We start from the raw sequence: 13,847 nt of genomic DNA, 5'->3' as shown, positions 1-13,847 counted from the left end.
AGATACAACAAAGCTAAGTGTTACACTAAATAGCACACATCTATCAAGGTCTGAAAGTATTAATGTTCTCCTATGTACACAAGGATTTTCCTTGTATTGTTATCACAATGAGAAATGCCACTAAATAGTGAAATGTCCCAAAGTGAATCACATTATTACTCTGGGACTATTTGGGGGTGTATAAAGTGAATGGGTCATACTAGAATAGTGGAATTAGAACTGTGCTTCTTGAAGCTCCCTTAGGGACCTTTAGAGGGTGGGAATACCTGCTACTCCAGATCCTCTTGCCCATTCAGTTAGCATGGATGTGTTTTAATCTTATTTTTATATGTACTATACTAGAAGATTTCATTTGTACAAAGTGATCTTCAGCTTAAAAAGACTCAGAACCATCACAAGGCATTCTTCAGTTCCATATATCTGCCTAGTTCTACAGATTGAGAAAGCATAAGATAGTAATAGTGACTCATAATTAACCTGATTATTCTGTTACATAGAAATGTTCATTAAAATAATTGGAATTGTTTACAAGAGTAAAATGCTCTCCAGGCCAATTGGTTCTAATTATAGAATGACTCAAATTAGAAAATGTTGCTAATTAGCTGTGAACACATAGTGTTAAAACAAAAGCTTGTGTACACTATTCTTTTTTTGTGGGTAGTGAGAGAAAGGAATGTGATTTCTTTGCCAATTGAAAGTCTCCTGGTCTTAAATTCTATGTTATATGATAAAAAATATATTATCTTTGAATGATTTGTTACTTAAATAGCAATTAAAGGGTCAACATCACATTAGCAAATAACAGAGAGCTATTTTAAAAGTGCCCAAATCTAACCCAAATGAGAACCTTACATAAATTTCCTATATATACTATGCATAGTGGTCACGTATTTTGTATGAATTTATATTTGCTTATTTAGAGTTCTAATTTACAGTCTTGATTCTCATTAACAAACATTTTATGCCATAAACCATTTCATGAATATTTTACTATTTGCACTTTTAAATGCCTTTAGAAAACAAACTAGTTTAATTCCCAGAGCATTCTCCTTATTATAATATAGTAGAATTATACTGCCGAGAACTTTGAATGTATATTTTAGCTCATTTAAAGAGGCTGTTATCTATTTATCCATCCATCCATCCATCCATCCATCCATCCATCCTTATACCCAACCATTCATTCATCCATTCTCTTGTCAAATTTTCCTCCTGGAAAACCCTCCTTTTTTTTTCTATAATAAACAACACAGCTCCACTTGTTTATCCACTTACTGGTGCAGAGTTTCCATTTGGTCCCCTCGATCTGACCATCCTCCCCAGGACTTCAACACCATCCGATGTGATATTAGCTGAGGCATTTATTGCCTTCTCAGCCACATGCTTGCAGTCAATAACCACTTGGACCAAAGTCTTGCTGACAACAATGTGTATCTGGGTAAAAGTAAAGATGTTTTAGGAGGCGGGAAGAAGGAAGAAATATCAATCAAACATATAATTTCATGACTTATCACTTAAAAGCAAGAAAGAAAAGGAATTCCGTCACTATGCATTTTGCTAGAAGAGAAAGGTTCTACTTTTACCACCACCATGATTGTCCCACATTCGGGTTGTATTTCCACTTTTATTTACTTAATACTTTCTTTAAAATGACTTTTTTTAAAAAAGATTTTATTTATTTATTCATGAGAATAAATAAATAATAAATAAAGAGAGAGAGGCAGAGACACAGGCAGAGGGAGAAGCAGGCTGCATGCAGGGAGCCCAATGTGGGACTTGATCCCGGGTCTCCAGGATCACAGCCTGAGCCGAAGGCAGCGCTAAACCGCTGAGCCACCCAGGCTTTGAAAGGACTCTCAATCTAGCCTTCATCTAAAGCAGCAACATCCTGAAATGACAGGATTGGTGGGCTGGCTATGCCTTTCCTGAATGCACAAGAAAATGAACATAAAAATTTTAAATGAGAAAAGCTAATGGATTTACCAGCAAAGGTACTACCAGTTATTGGCAAACCACACTTTAATAATATTTATTTAATTTAAGATGAGGAGAAGAGATCTAGAATCTGACAGGGAAGGAGGAATGCCTTCTTGTGACTCCAGGACCAAAAGAAATAAAGCTCTTTTGCTTAATGTGTGGTACCATTTTCTCAAAGGAATTTCTAGAATCTGCATGTCTCCGGTAATATATTCAGGAGTCTACAATTCTTTGTGAGGATCTGTAAAAATGTGTGTCATCTTGGAGGTGATAGTCAAGGGAAAGTATATTCTAAATGAACCACATTGTAAGCAAGTTCCGCCATGAATTTTCAGACCTTTTAAGTGTATTTCAGTTGATGATGCTCTTTGCCTCACAAGTATTTCTTTTTCGTGGAAGGTGACTTTTCAGGGAGCTTAAAGAGTGGAATTAATAGGCAAATAATCATTTCACGTTAAGTGAAAGTCAAAGAAAGTTACAAACAGCTACATAAGGGAAGGTATGGTAGTTTGAAGAAAAGGTTATGGGAGTTAGAGCAGCTAGGACCAGTTGTAAGTAGAAGTCAAATATCATGAAACATCATCTTTCATATTAAAATAGCATTACTTTTCACTTTATTGGTCTTTTAAAAAGATTTATTTATTTATTTTAGATAGAAAGAGTGTGCGAGTGGGGGAAGGGGCAGAGGGAGAGACAGCAGGAGCCTCACGACTTGGAGCTCTATCTCAGGACCATGAGAGCATGATCTGAGCTGAAAACAAGAGCCAGACGCTTAACCAACTGAGCCCCCAGGCACCCCATTAACCTTGCTGGCTTTATTCAATTTTTATTTTTTTATTTTATTGTTTTTTTATATTCTATTTATTTACTCATGAGAGACACAGAGAGAGAGGCAGAGACACAGGCAGAGGGAGAAGCAGACTCTCTGTGGGGAGCCTGATGGAGGACTTGACTCTAGCACCCAGGGATCACACCCTGAGCTGAAGGCAGACGCTTAACCACTGAACCACCCAGGTGTCCCTCAATCTTTATTTTTATTTCATAGTTGCACTGGATCTGGAAACATAAGGATATATATCAATTTTTACTGAATGTTTTATTTATGTTACATCATGACCAAAATAATTTAGGTCAACAGGAGAAGCGCTTGAGAATTCTTTTTCCTGCAAAGAGGAGTTAAACCATTATTCAACTGGAGAAACACTGCAGGAGTTTTTCCCGCACATTAGTTCCTTCATACTAACATCTCTCTCATGATCATTTAGAAGGATCTAATTTGACTCTTGTGTATTTTTGAGACTTAGAATACTTTCATTATTACGAATTACAGAAATTTTCATGCTGGGTGCTAGACAACCTCGTATATAATATTCATGCTTTAAGAACCATTAACCTAAAAAAAAAAAAAGAAAAGAAAAGAAAAGAAAAGAAAAAAAAAAGAACCATTAACCTGTGGGGAGACTATCCAGGTTTGTTTTTTTAAACAACTTTTGCTTTACAACAGGAGACACTGAAAACTTTTCAAAATTATTTTGCTTCTTTGATTGCATTTAAGGATCTTTTTACATAATTATCAACTTTTGAAAGGCGTTGGTTGGGGCCATACTTCATACCCAAAGTGTAGAAATTAAAGCCAATTGAAAAATAACAAATTAAGGTAAAATATTCATTCAATTAAATACAATTCTATGAACAAATCAAATTTTATCTTTACATAGTGTACTTGCATCAAGATTTTCCATTAGTAGATCTATTAACAGAATAGTTTGCTACATGATAAGCTTTTCCTTTCTGGTTTGTTTTGCTGTTTGGCTCTATTAACAATACTGAAAAGAGTAGAGGAAAGGTCTTTAAAAATAACTTTAAAAAACTGGAAGGATTTTATAAATTTATTTTATTTATTTTTTAAAATTATTTATTTGTTCATTCATTCATTCATTCATTCATTCATTCATTCATGAAAGACACACATGGAGGCTGAGACACAGGCAGAGGGAGAAGCAGGCTTTATGCAGGGAGCTCAATGTGGGACTCGATCCCAGGACCCTGGGATCACACCCTGAGCTGAAGGTAGATGCTCAACACTGAGCCACCCAGGTGTCCCAGGATTTTATAAATTTAAAACTAAGTGTTTAATGACTCTTACTTATAAGGTCTTTATGATCTTCCAGTAAGGTAAATAAAGCTTAACATTCACCTAAGGCTCTTTTTTTTTAATTTTTTAATTTATTTATGATAGTCACACAGAGAGAGAGAGAGAGGCAGAGACACAGGCAGAGGGAGAAGCAGGCTCCATGCACCGGGAGCCCGATGTGGGATTCGATCCCAGGTCTCCAGGATTGCGCCCTGGGCCAAAGGCAGGCGCCAAACCCCTGCGCCACCCAGGGATCCCCACCTAAGGCTCTTAAATGATTCTTTGGAATGAGAATTACAAGTTTATGTTAAGATGGCAATGTGTTTTTAACACTCATGAAATTTCACATCTCCCTTATTATTTTTCTTGACAACTTCGCAATAGATTTTGCTTAACCAAGAAAAAGTCTTGTCAAGACAAGAGGAACTTGGTGAGTAAGTGCTAATGGGACTATTTTGAACTATAAACTAAGAAATCTCTAAGTGCATCTTGTGTTTTTAAGGTATTATACTTCTGATTGTACAGTCCTATTCAACAACAACAACAAATTTTTGAGTGTAACTTTTCTGGTATACAGTTGTTCTCAGGCAGTTAGGGTATTCAAAATCCCATAAAGTAGGAATATTGTGCAAATTAGATGGATTTGACCATGTTCTAGGTCAGGAGATAGCAGCCAAGAAGAAGTTTGCTCTGTAACATCCCTTTCTCCACTCAACACACAAAAGGGAGGGTCAAGAGACAAGGCTTTTTGCAGCACCGCCTATTAAATGCTCTGCTCTCCCTGCAGCCTTGGCAAGGTTGCATTCCTTAACAGCCCAGAGATCAGTGGGATCATTTGCTAAACACAAAGGAAATAGTACATGTTGGAATGAAGCATGGCTATTCTAGTGATCAGCAAAATTCAGTGTTTCAGAGACATGAAGTGGAAAGGAACAGAGTTCTAGTACAAACACCAGGTAGAAATAAAAACTACAGACAGGTTACAAAGTTCCTCCTCAGAATAACTTTTATAATGGTAGTGATGAGTTGTCTGTATTTATATAAATATATCAGTACAAACTATCTTCTACAACATGAACTGGCTGGTCTGTACTATACCACCATCTGTACTGGTGGCTGGGTAGACCAGCAATCCTTTCCGAATCACACATACTGTAGTGAATTAATAATTGTCCTCCTAGTAATGCAGTATCCTCTACCATACTGTTGCTCAGAGCATGAACCTGGACCACTTCTAACAACATTCCTTATGGTACCTGGTAAAAATGCACACTTTGCTTTCATATATTAGAACTACAAAGTCAGAAGAAGCTCACAGATAATTCTTACTCCAATTAAAATATGAAATCCAAAGCTCTATGGGATTTATTTTACATTTCTCTGTTGCTTGGCCCACAGCAAATAGAATATAAACAAGTAAATAAGTAAACAAACAAACAAACAAATATACATGTTGGAAGGAAGCATGGCAAATAAATAAATAAATAAATAAATAAATAAATAAATAAATAAATAAATAAATAAATAAATAAGGCGTTACTCACCTTGTGAAAGCTACCATGGAAAATTTTCCTAATTTCAGGTCCTTCAAAAGTAACTGTTTGAAAATCCCCACTGTAGTCGTAGTTGAAATACGTTAAGGTTTTACCTCCATCTAATCAAAGAAAAATAAAAACAGTTCAGAAATTATTATAATGGGTAAATAATTTTTCTAAAATTCAAGCCAAGACAAAATAATGCATACTTTGTTTTGAGGCTGTGTTTAGAACAAAGTGATGGAAAAGTAAGGAAATGTTGATCTATAGTCCTTGGTTTACACCAGGCTTTCAATTGGAGAATTAATTGAAATAACTATGTGGCAATAATAGTGACATACAGACACCTATATATATTCTTCCTCTGTACTTCTTTGCCTATAATCTTATGCCCAACACCCTCCTAGAAGATGGTTGTCTAAAACTGGGAGTAGAAGTAGACAAAAAGGGACAATAAAGTTAATCATATCTTAAGACTCAGAAGCCAAACGCTTTGCTTTATTAACCCCTGGAGCAACCAACTTTTCCAGGACATGGAACTTACACCACCTTAAAAGTGATATTCCGGTATGTCTTTTATTATGAACAAACTAAATCCACAAACAAACTAACTCTTCCTAATCTTCAGGACTTCATGTTAAAAGGAATTACAAAAAAGAAAAAAAAAAGGAATATTTCTTAACTAATTAATTCCTAGGTTACAATTTAATTACTCACTGGAATTTCAAAAGGAATAAGCTAGTCTCTTTTTAAAGATTTTTTTAAGTTATTCATTTTAGAGAGAGAGTGTGTTAAATGTGAGTAGGAGGAGGGGCAGAGGGAAAGACAGAGAAGCGGACTCCCTGCTGAGCATGCAGCCTGATGCAGGGATCCATCCCAGCATCATGACCAGAGCTGAAACCAAGAGTGGCATGCTGTTATAATGGACTGAGCCACCCAGGCTCCCTGGAAATAAGTAGTCCTAATCATTTTGAGAGGTTTCTTTCTTGTCAAGTCTCGTGTGAAGATGGGGTTAGTTATGTATACTCTTTTAATCTACGCTTTCCCTTAGTTTCAGTATGTATGCAAAATGCTTTACAATATCATATTCAGTCATTGATTCATTTCCATGTACTAGAAAGTCCTTTTACAAATACTGGTTGGAGATAAGATTAAATACATTTTTTATCCAAGTATGTGAGTTAGCACCTAACAATAGCCACCAAATTTTGGTTACTAGCTTGACTGGAATCCTAAACAAAAAGGTATTTAGAAAACTTAGTGACATTAACTGAAAATATGATGATCCTCTTAAATGGTCTTCATGTGTGACATCCAAGAACATGTGATTGAGAAGCTTTTTCACTGATTCCCCTCATCTTTCCAAACTCCAAACAATAGAATGCCCCAGGCTTCAGACCTATTCTCTTCTCCTTCCAGATTCAATCTCTAGATGATCTCACACAGCATCATGGCTTATATGCCACTTATATACAACTTGCAAATGTATGTCCCCATCGCAGAATTCTTCCCAATATATGCTGCTGCAAATCTGGAATTTTTTTCTGGGATATGAAATAGGCATTGTGATATTGCAATTTATAAGAAATATATATATGGTCATTCAAATATATATGAAAAATATGTATTTGGTCTTGGTCTATGGTTCCTGGCTCACAGCTCCCAAAACACTTGGAATTTTCTGTGATAAGAGCTATTAAGATGTTTCTTGTTACATTACTGAAGTAACTTTCAGAAAACCGTAAGGTAACCTAAGGATGGAAGGCTGGTTGTCAAGAGAAACAACCCTGTGATGAGAGGGCTGGTACATTCAATTCCACTTTTTTCTCCCACCGCTAAGGAGTGCCTAGAGATTGAGTTCAATTGCCAATAGCCAATAATTTAATAAATCATGCCTACATAATGAAGCCTCAATAAAACCCAATGGATGGGGTTCAGAGAGCTTTTAGGTTGCTGAATACAAGGTGAATATTTGCCTGGAGAGGATATGGACCCTCTGTGCCTCTTCCCACACACCTTGTCTTATGCATCTCTTCCATCTTGCTGTTTCTAAGTTATATCTTTTTATAATAAAGTAGTAATCTAGCAAGCAAAATGTTTCTTTAAGTTCTGTGAGCCATTCTAGCAAATTAATCAAACCCAAAGAAGAGCTTGTAGGGTTGATGATTGATTTTTTTTTTTTTTGTAAAATCTCTGATTTATAACTAGTCAATCAGAAACACAGGTAGTGGGGGTGGAGGAACAGTCTTATGACACTGAACCCTTACATAGGGCATCTGATGCTATCTCTGGATAGATAGTATTAAAACTGAGTTGAATTCTCAGCATCCTCCTGATATCTGAGAACTGCTTGGTGTTAGGTGTAAAATTTCCACTCTCCTCATATCCCCAACACACATTGGAATTGGGTTAAGGAACCCAAAAGAAAAATCTTATACTTATCATATCCATGTGCAAAAAATGATTCTGGTTTTACCCCTCCCAGTGACCTTCCCAACTCCCCCAATCATCAATTTTGTTCTTCCTGCAATCCTTACTATCCCAGTAATTGTCTCTTTCTGCCTTGCCCACTACTGAATCCCAGAGCCTCGTGCTGGCACATAGTAGAAAGTCAGTGAATATGTGTTAAAAGGACGAGTGGATGAATGGATGAAACAACTGTTACATAATTTATTGCTAGTATTTACTCATGGCTTAAGATAAATGAGTTACTCTACAATATATAATTGACCCTTGAATAACGTGGGGTTGAAAATCCACATGTAACTTCTGACTTCCAAAAAACTTAACTACTAATAACCTATTGTTGACCAGAAGCCTTACTTATAAACAGTTGATCAACATATATTCTGTATATTATAGGCATAATGTATTATATTCTTACAATAAAGCAGGCTAGGGAAAAATATTATTAAGAAAATTATAAGGAAAATTAATTTATAATATTTTACTACATTTATCAAGAAAAAAAGCCTTGTAGAAGTGGACTCATGCATTTCAAACCCAGGTTGTTCAAGGGTCTATGGTACACAAAACAGGCAAGATGGCATGCCATAATCAGAGAAGGACAAACATTATATGGTCTCATTCATTTGGGGAATATAAAAGTTAGTGAAAGGGAATAAAAGCAAAGGAGAGAAAATGAGTGAAAATATCAGTGAGGGTGACAAAACATGAGAGACACCTAACTCTGGGAAACGAACAAGGGGTAGTGGAAAGGGAGGTGGGCGGGGGATTGGGGTGACTGGATGATGGGCACTGAGGGGGGCACTTGGCGGGATGAATACTGGGTGTTATGCTAGATGTTGGCAAATTGAACTCCAATAAAAATTTTTTTTAAAAAGATGGCATGCCATATACATTACTCATTACTCATACGTGTATATGCAAATACATAAATATACTTACTATCTAAAATGACTCCAACCAGTGGGTCAGAATTTTTATTTAAAATCTCCCAAAGAGCAAATGGCTCTTCTGGAGTGTCAGGAAGAATCCGGAATAGAAAACTCATTGTGTAGTCAGAGGGCAGTCCTTCTGGATGCAAATATCTGAAAAATGGAAAGAAAATAACATTTTCTTGCATCCCTTTCAAAAAGTTATTTATCTGTTTATAAAAGCAAATATGTTTTAATTATATAAGATTTGGAAAAACAGAAAAAACACAGAGAACTGTTAATCCCATCCATAGGTGGCCACTGTTTTGATGTGGTACATTTACCTTCAGTTTTTCAAGGATTCTGTAAGTATTTCTCCAATCTGTATAATGTTGCCCCTTCTCTTTTCTTAGCACCATTTACCACACAGTTTATATTTCCTTAAATATTTTTTTAAAATATGATATTTAATGTCTGCACAAACTTTTCTTGTCTGGCTATTCCATAACTTGTCTAACTGGTCATTTCTTATCAAACATTTAAGTCATCTCAAAAGTTTTGGTATTATAAATAATATTTACCTACAGCCTTTTTGTAAAACTTAAGACATTGTCACTTTCTACTATAGGTTGTAGTTAGTTGCATTCCTGTCCATGCTTCTTGCTGGGATGCAACATCTAGATCTACCTTCAAGAGTTAAGAATAATACTCTTCCTGTTGCTGGGAGTGCTGTAGGTAGACAGCTCTCAAATGCCAACTCCCTTCAGAGACTGCCTTAGCAGAAGGAAGGACCCTCCCCAGGTCATGCCAACTTTTTTTATGGCACCTGTTTTCAATGACTGGTCTTTGGGGACATATGAGGACCAGAGCCTTTCATTCCAATGGAGGTAGCTCCATTTTTCAGAACTCCTCTATGTTCACCAATGGAGACTTTCAGTGAGACTGTTTCACAGCTTGACTTTTCTTCTTTGTCTCCTCTCATGTCCTTCCATTACTTTCCATGAGAGCATGTCCACATCAACCTCCTTGAACCCTCATCTCCACACCTCGATCTGCCTCTGGGGAACCAAACCTGTTACACCATCTTATCTTTCCCTAACAATTAAGTGGATCACTGATGTACTTTTAAATTTTTTCTCAAAGCAATAAATATAGGCCTTTACATATGTAGGAGCCCTAATTAATAGTTATTAAGTGGTTAGATTTGTGAATATGAGACCTCAGCATTAATTTGAAAATGAGATTTTGGTTTGCATGGATAAAAATCTTTCATTCATTTTATTTATATATTAGTTCATTCATTCATTTGTTCATTCAACTAACATTTATTGTGTCCCTACTATGTGCCAGATGTTGTAATAGGACTTAAGATACATCAGTGAGTAAAACCAGCAAAGCACCTATCCTTGTAGAAGCACTTAAATTCCAGCAGGGTGAATTATACAGTGTGTTAGAGGTAAGCATGCCATAGAAAAACAACAACAACAAGAAAAATAAAACAGTTTAATGGGGATTGGGAATGCTAGAATGTATTATTTTGCAATGTTAATTAAAGTCATCACCACTGGCTTCACTTAGAAGGCTCACTGAGGTTACATCTGAAGAAAACCTCCAAAAAGACAAAAACATCCAGCTAGCCCAAAGACACCAAAGTGGAGTGTGCCTGGTATATATGGAGAATGGACTGAAGAAGACAGGAGGTAAAGTCAAAGAGGTAATAGGTACTCAGATAATGTAGAGCCTATGGGCCATTCAGTAGTTTTGACTTTTAATGCAAGGGGAATGGGGAATCATTGCAGATTTTGGAGTGACATAATGTACATTTTGAAAAAATCACTCTGACTGCTACTTGGAGAATAGACTCTGGGAAGGCAAGGGTTGTCGGAGCAGGAAGAAGCCTGCTTCAATGAGCCTGGGAAGAGATGACAGCGCCTGCTTCAATGAGCCTGGGAAGAGATGACAGCGCCCCATATGGGGTGAAGGCAGTGGAGATGGTGAGAAGGCACAGATGACAGGATTTCTTGGTAAAGTGGATGTGGGATATGAGGGAAGAGTCAAAATTTTTTGCCTGAGAAACAAACTAGTTAGATGTAGTGATCATTAAGATTGAAAAGGTTGTAAGCGAAGCCAGTTCTGGAGCGAAGGTCAGATGGTCTTGAAATGCAGAGTCTGAAATGCCCATTTAGATATCTTGAGTGAGATGTCTAGTATGCAATTAGATATGCTAGTCCAAATATGGGGGAAGGGGTCTGGACTAGAAATATAAATTTAGGAGTCACTGGCATATAGACAATGCTGAACACCACTCAAAAGATTGCTAAGGAATAGGTATAGACAGAGAAAATGAGAATGTCAAGGATCCTCCAGCATGAAGAAGTGGAGGTGAGAAGAGGCAGCAGTGAAAAGAACAGCTGGCAATGTAGGCAGAGCTCAAAAAAGTGTGTCCCAGAAGCCCAGTAAGGAGAGTGAATCCAGGAGGAGGAAGTAAGTAACTGTGTCAGATACTTATACTGGTGGAGTCAGAGGAGGCCTGGGAACTGGTGAATGGATTTAGCAAAGGTAGATGGTATTCACTGGATGAGCCATTTCAGTGGGGTAGAAAGGATTTTCCCTTAGGCAATTCTCATTTTTGGTCAGGCCTCCACAGAGGATTTCTTTTAAGATTTTATTTCTTTATTTGTGAGAGAGACAGAGAAAGCACGAGTGGGGTGAGAAACAGAGGAAGAAGCAGACTCCCCACTAATTAGGAAGCCCAATGCAGGTTGATCCTGGAACTCCAGGATCATGACATGAGCCGAAGGCAGATGTTTAACTGACTGAGCCACCCAGGTGCTCCCACGGAGTGTTTTTCAAATACCCATTTTAATATTCAACCCTAAACTCTGAAAAAAGAAGCTCTCCTAAAAAGTAACACCAGATGTTGGCTTTATCTAAAAGCACATAAATTCTATAGGTCAAAGGCATTTATAACAATTTTCCGGAAAATGAAGCTACACTTACAACAGCAAATATTTTATATTATTAATAGAGGTCTGCTTATTTCAAATATTATCCTCCTAAATGAAGCACAATAAAATAATCTGGGTAGTACTGAAATAAGCTAGAATTTAATAAACAATATTTTCGAAGAAGATAGGAAAGCAATTTGTGTATAATTTGCATAGATGAATTTAATACTCTAATATGATCTCCCCCATTTGTTCATGCACATGTGCACACTACATCACAATCTGGGCACTGAAAATGTTTCACACTGGAATGGAAAATAGCAGATAACATCTTGAGAGATGATCCCTTGAACCAGAAATTTGCTGTAAATGGGCCCAGGAATCCCTATGTACATCACAACTGTAAAGCGAGTAGACAATGTGGTTTGTACATAAACTCAATACTACTCTTCAACTATATGGAGTCGCTGTTATGACTTCTCAAAGATGACTTCTTTGACTTTGTCAAAGAAAAATGAGCTGAATTCATGGCACTAGCATGAAACGGCTCAGGGTGTGGGCTCCGGGGCCTGATTGCCAGATGCAAGTCCCAGCATTTTCGCTAAGCAACCATGTGATCTCACTTGAGTCATTTAGCTTCTTTGTGCTTTAGTTTCATTATTTGTAGAATTGAGATAATAACTGAATCTAACTCACAGAGCTGTTTGGAGCTTTGAGTGAGTTTATATATATAAGCACTTAGAACAATGCTACGTAAGTATCAACTGTCTTTATATATTTTTCAGACTAACAGATAAAGTTAAGCAAGCATTATGCATGAGTCCAGTGTTTCTAAAACAAAGAAATCTAATAATTTGCTCTTATCATCACGGAAAATCCTACTGGGAACTATTACAGCATATTTCAAGCTGACATCATTTTCACATTGAGATATAATAACAAATGATTGGCTTTAATATCTTGCAATGGAAACATACTTGGTTGGCTGGGAAACCAGGGCATCTTTATGAATTCGGTAACAGGGATACACATTGAAGGTACCGGGCTCCATGGAAACCCCTTCCACAGATGAAAAATCCTTTTCGACCAAACCAAACATTTCCATCATCTTAAATCCTAAAGAGAGAGAGGGAGAGAATAGGCATTTTAGGATTTTAAATTTCAAAATTAGTCTTTTAAAGATAGAAAAAACAATCTGGACCCCAAATGGGAGTTAATATGTTTGTATTTGGAAAAAGTATGATAATGCATACCTGCAAGGTCAGTGCCATCCTTGTACAACAGTGGGCAGGCTAGGAAAAAAATAAACAATATAAAACCCTAATTTAGATATTTTCCAAACATATTTTTTCCCTATCCTGAGAACAGGAAGCTAACATAATCTTTGCGGAAGTCAATTGTGAAGGGAATTCAAACCAGATGTGGCTATGGTTTTTTGTGGATTCCTAAAGACTGAAATGCTCTCACTTGGCTTCTTACAACCAAAAGGACATGGCTTCCTTCTCCTCTTGCAGGTCTATTAAAAATCGATGGTGGTCTCTTGAGAGCATGTGTTGGGAGAAGTCTCACTTCTAATGTGTTACCCTGATGAGCAGTCTTACTAGATTTTGAAAACCATTTGCTACAGCTGTTTCGGGAGAGTTGCTTTCAGACATAGGCTCTCATCTCATTAGGGAAAGTATCCACCTAAAACTCTACATGGGGGAGAGCGGAGGTTTATTTCCAAATACTCAAAACCACAAAACTTAATGTCTGCATAATAAACAGCTCTGCAAGTCCATATTCTTTTCTCAGATCAAGATGGGACTCATTATTTAACTGGTATGAAATATTTCAGCCATTAAGCAACATGAGTAAGTACAAATTCCAAAGAACT

The 13,847-nt window shown here is 36.8% G+C and overlaps 1 protein-coding gene across 4 annotated transcripts in view; it reads right to left on the bottom strand.

Moving 5' to 3' along the window:
• COL14A1 (collagen type XIV alpha 1 chain) overlaps positions 1 to 13,847 on the bottom strand; it is a 218,122-nt gene that overhangs the window by 77,303 nt on the left and 126,972 nt on the right. For all 4 annotated transcript variants that reach the window (XM_038555416.1, XM_038555415.1, XM_038555414.1 and 1 more), the window contains exons 30-34: positions 13,225 to 13,263; positions 12,949 to 13,087; positions 9,055 to 9,197; positions 5,656 to 5,765; positions 1,276 to 1,434 (exon numbers count right to left, since the gene is read on the bottom strand). In XM_038555416.1, coding sequence (XP_038411344.1) covers positions 1,276 to 1,434; positions 5,656 to 5,765; positions 9,055 to 9,197; positions 12,949 to 13,087; positions 13,225 to 13,263 — 590 coding nt within the window. The remainder of the gene's footprint in view (positions 1 to 1,275; positions 1,435 to 5,655; positions 5,766 to 9,054; positions 9,198 to 12,948; positions 13,088 to 13,224; positions 13,264 to 13,847) is intronic.

Source organism: Canis lupus, chromosome 13 (genome assembly GCF_011100685.1).
Source record: "Canis lupus familiaris isolate Mischka breed German Shepherd chromosome 13, alternate assembly UU_Cfam_GSD_1.0, whole genome shotgun sequence".
Classification (NCBI taxonomy): Eukaryota; Metazoa; Chordata; class Mammalia; order Carnivora; family Canidae; genus Canis; species Canis lupus.
The sequence above is the reverse complement of the archived record's forward strand: the minus strand, read 5'-3'. Positions and strand labels throughout refer to the sequence as shown.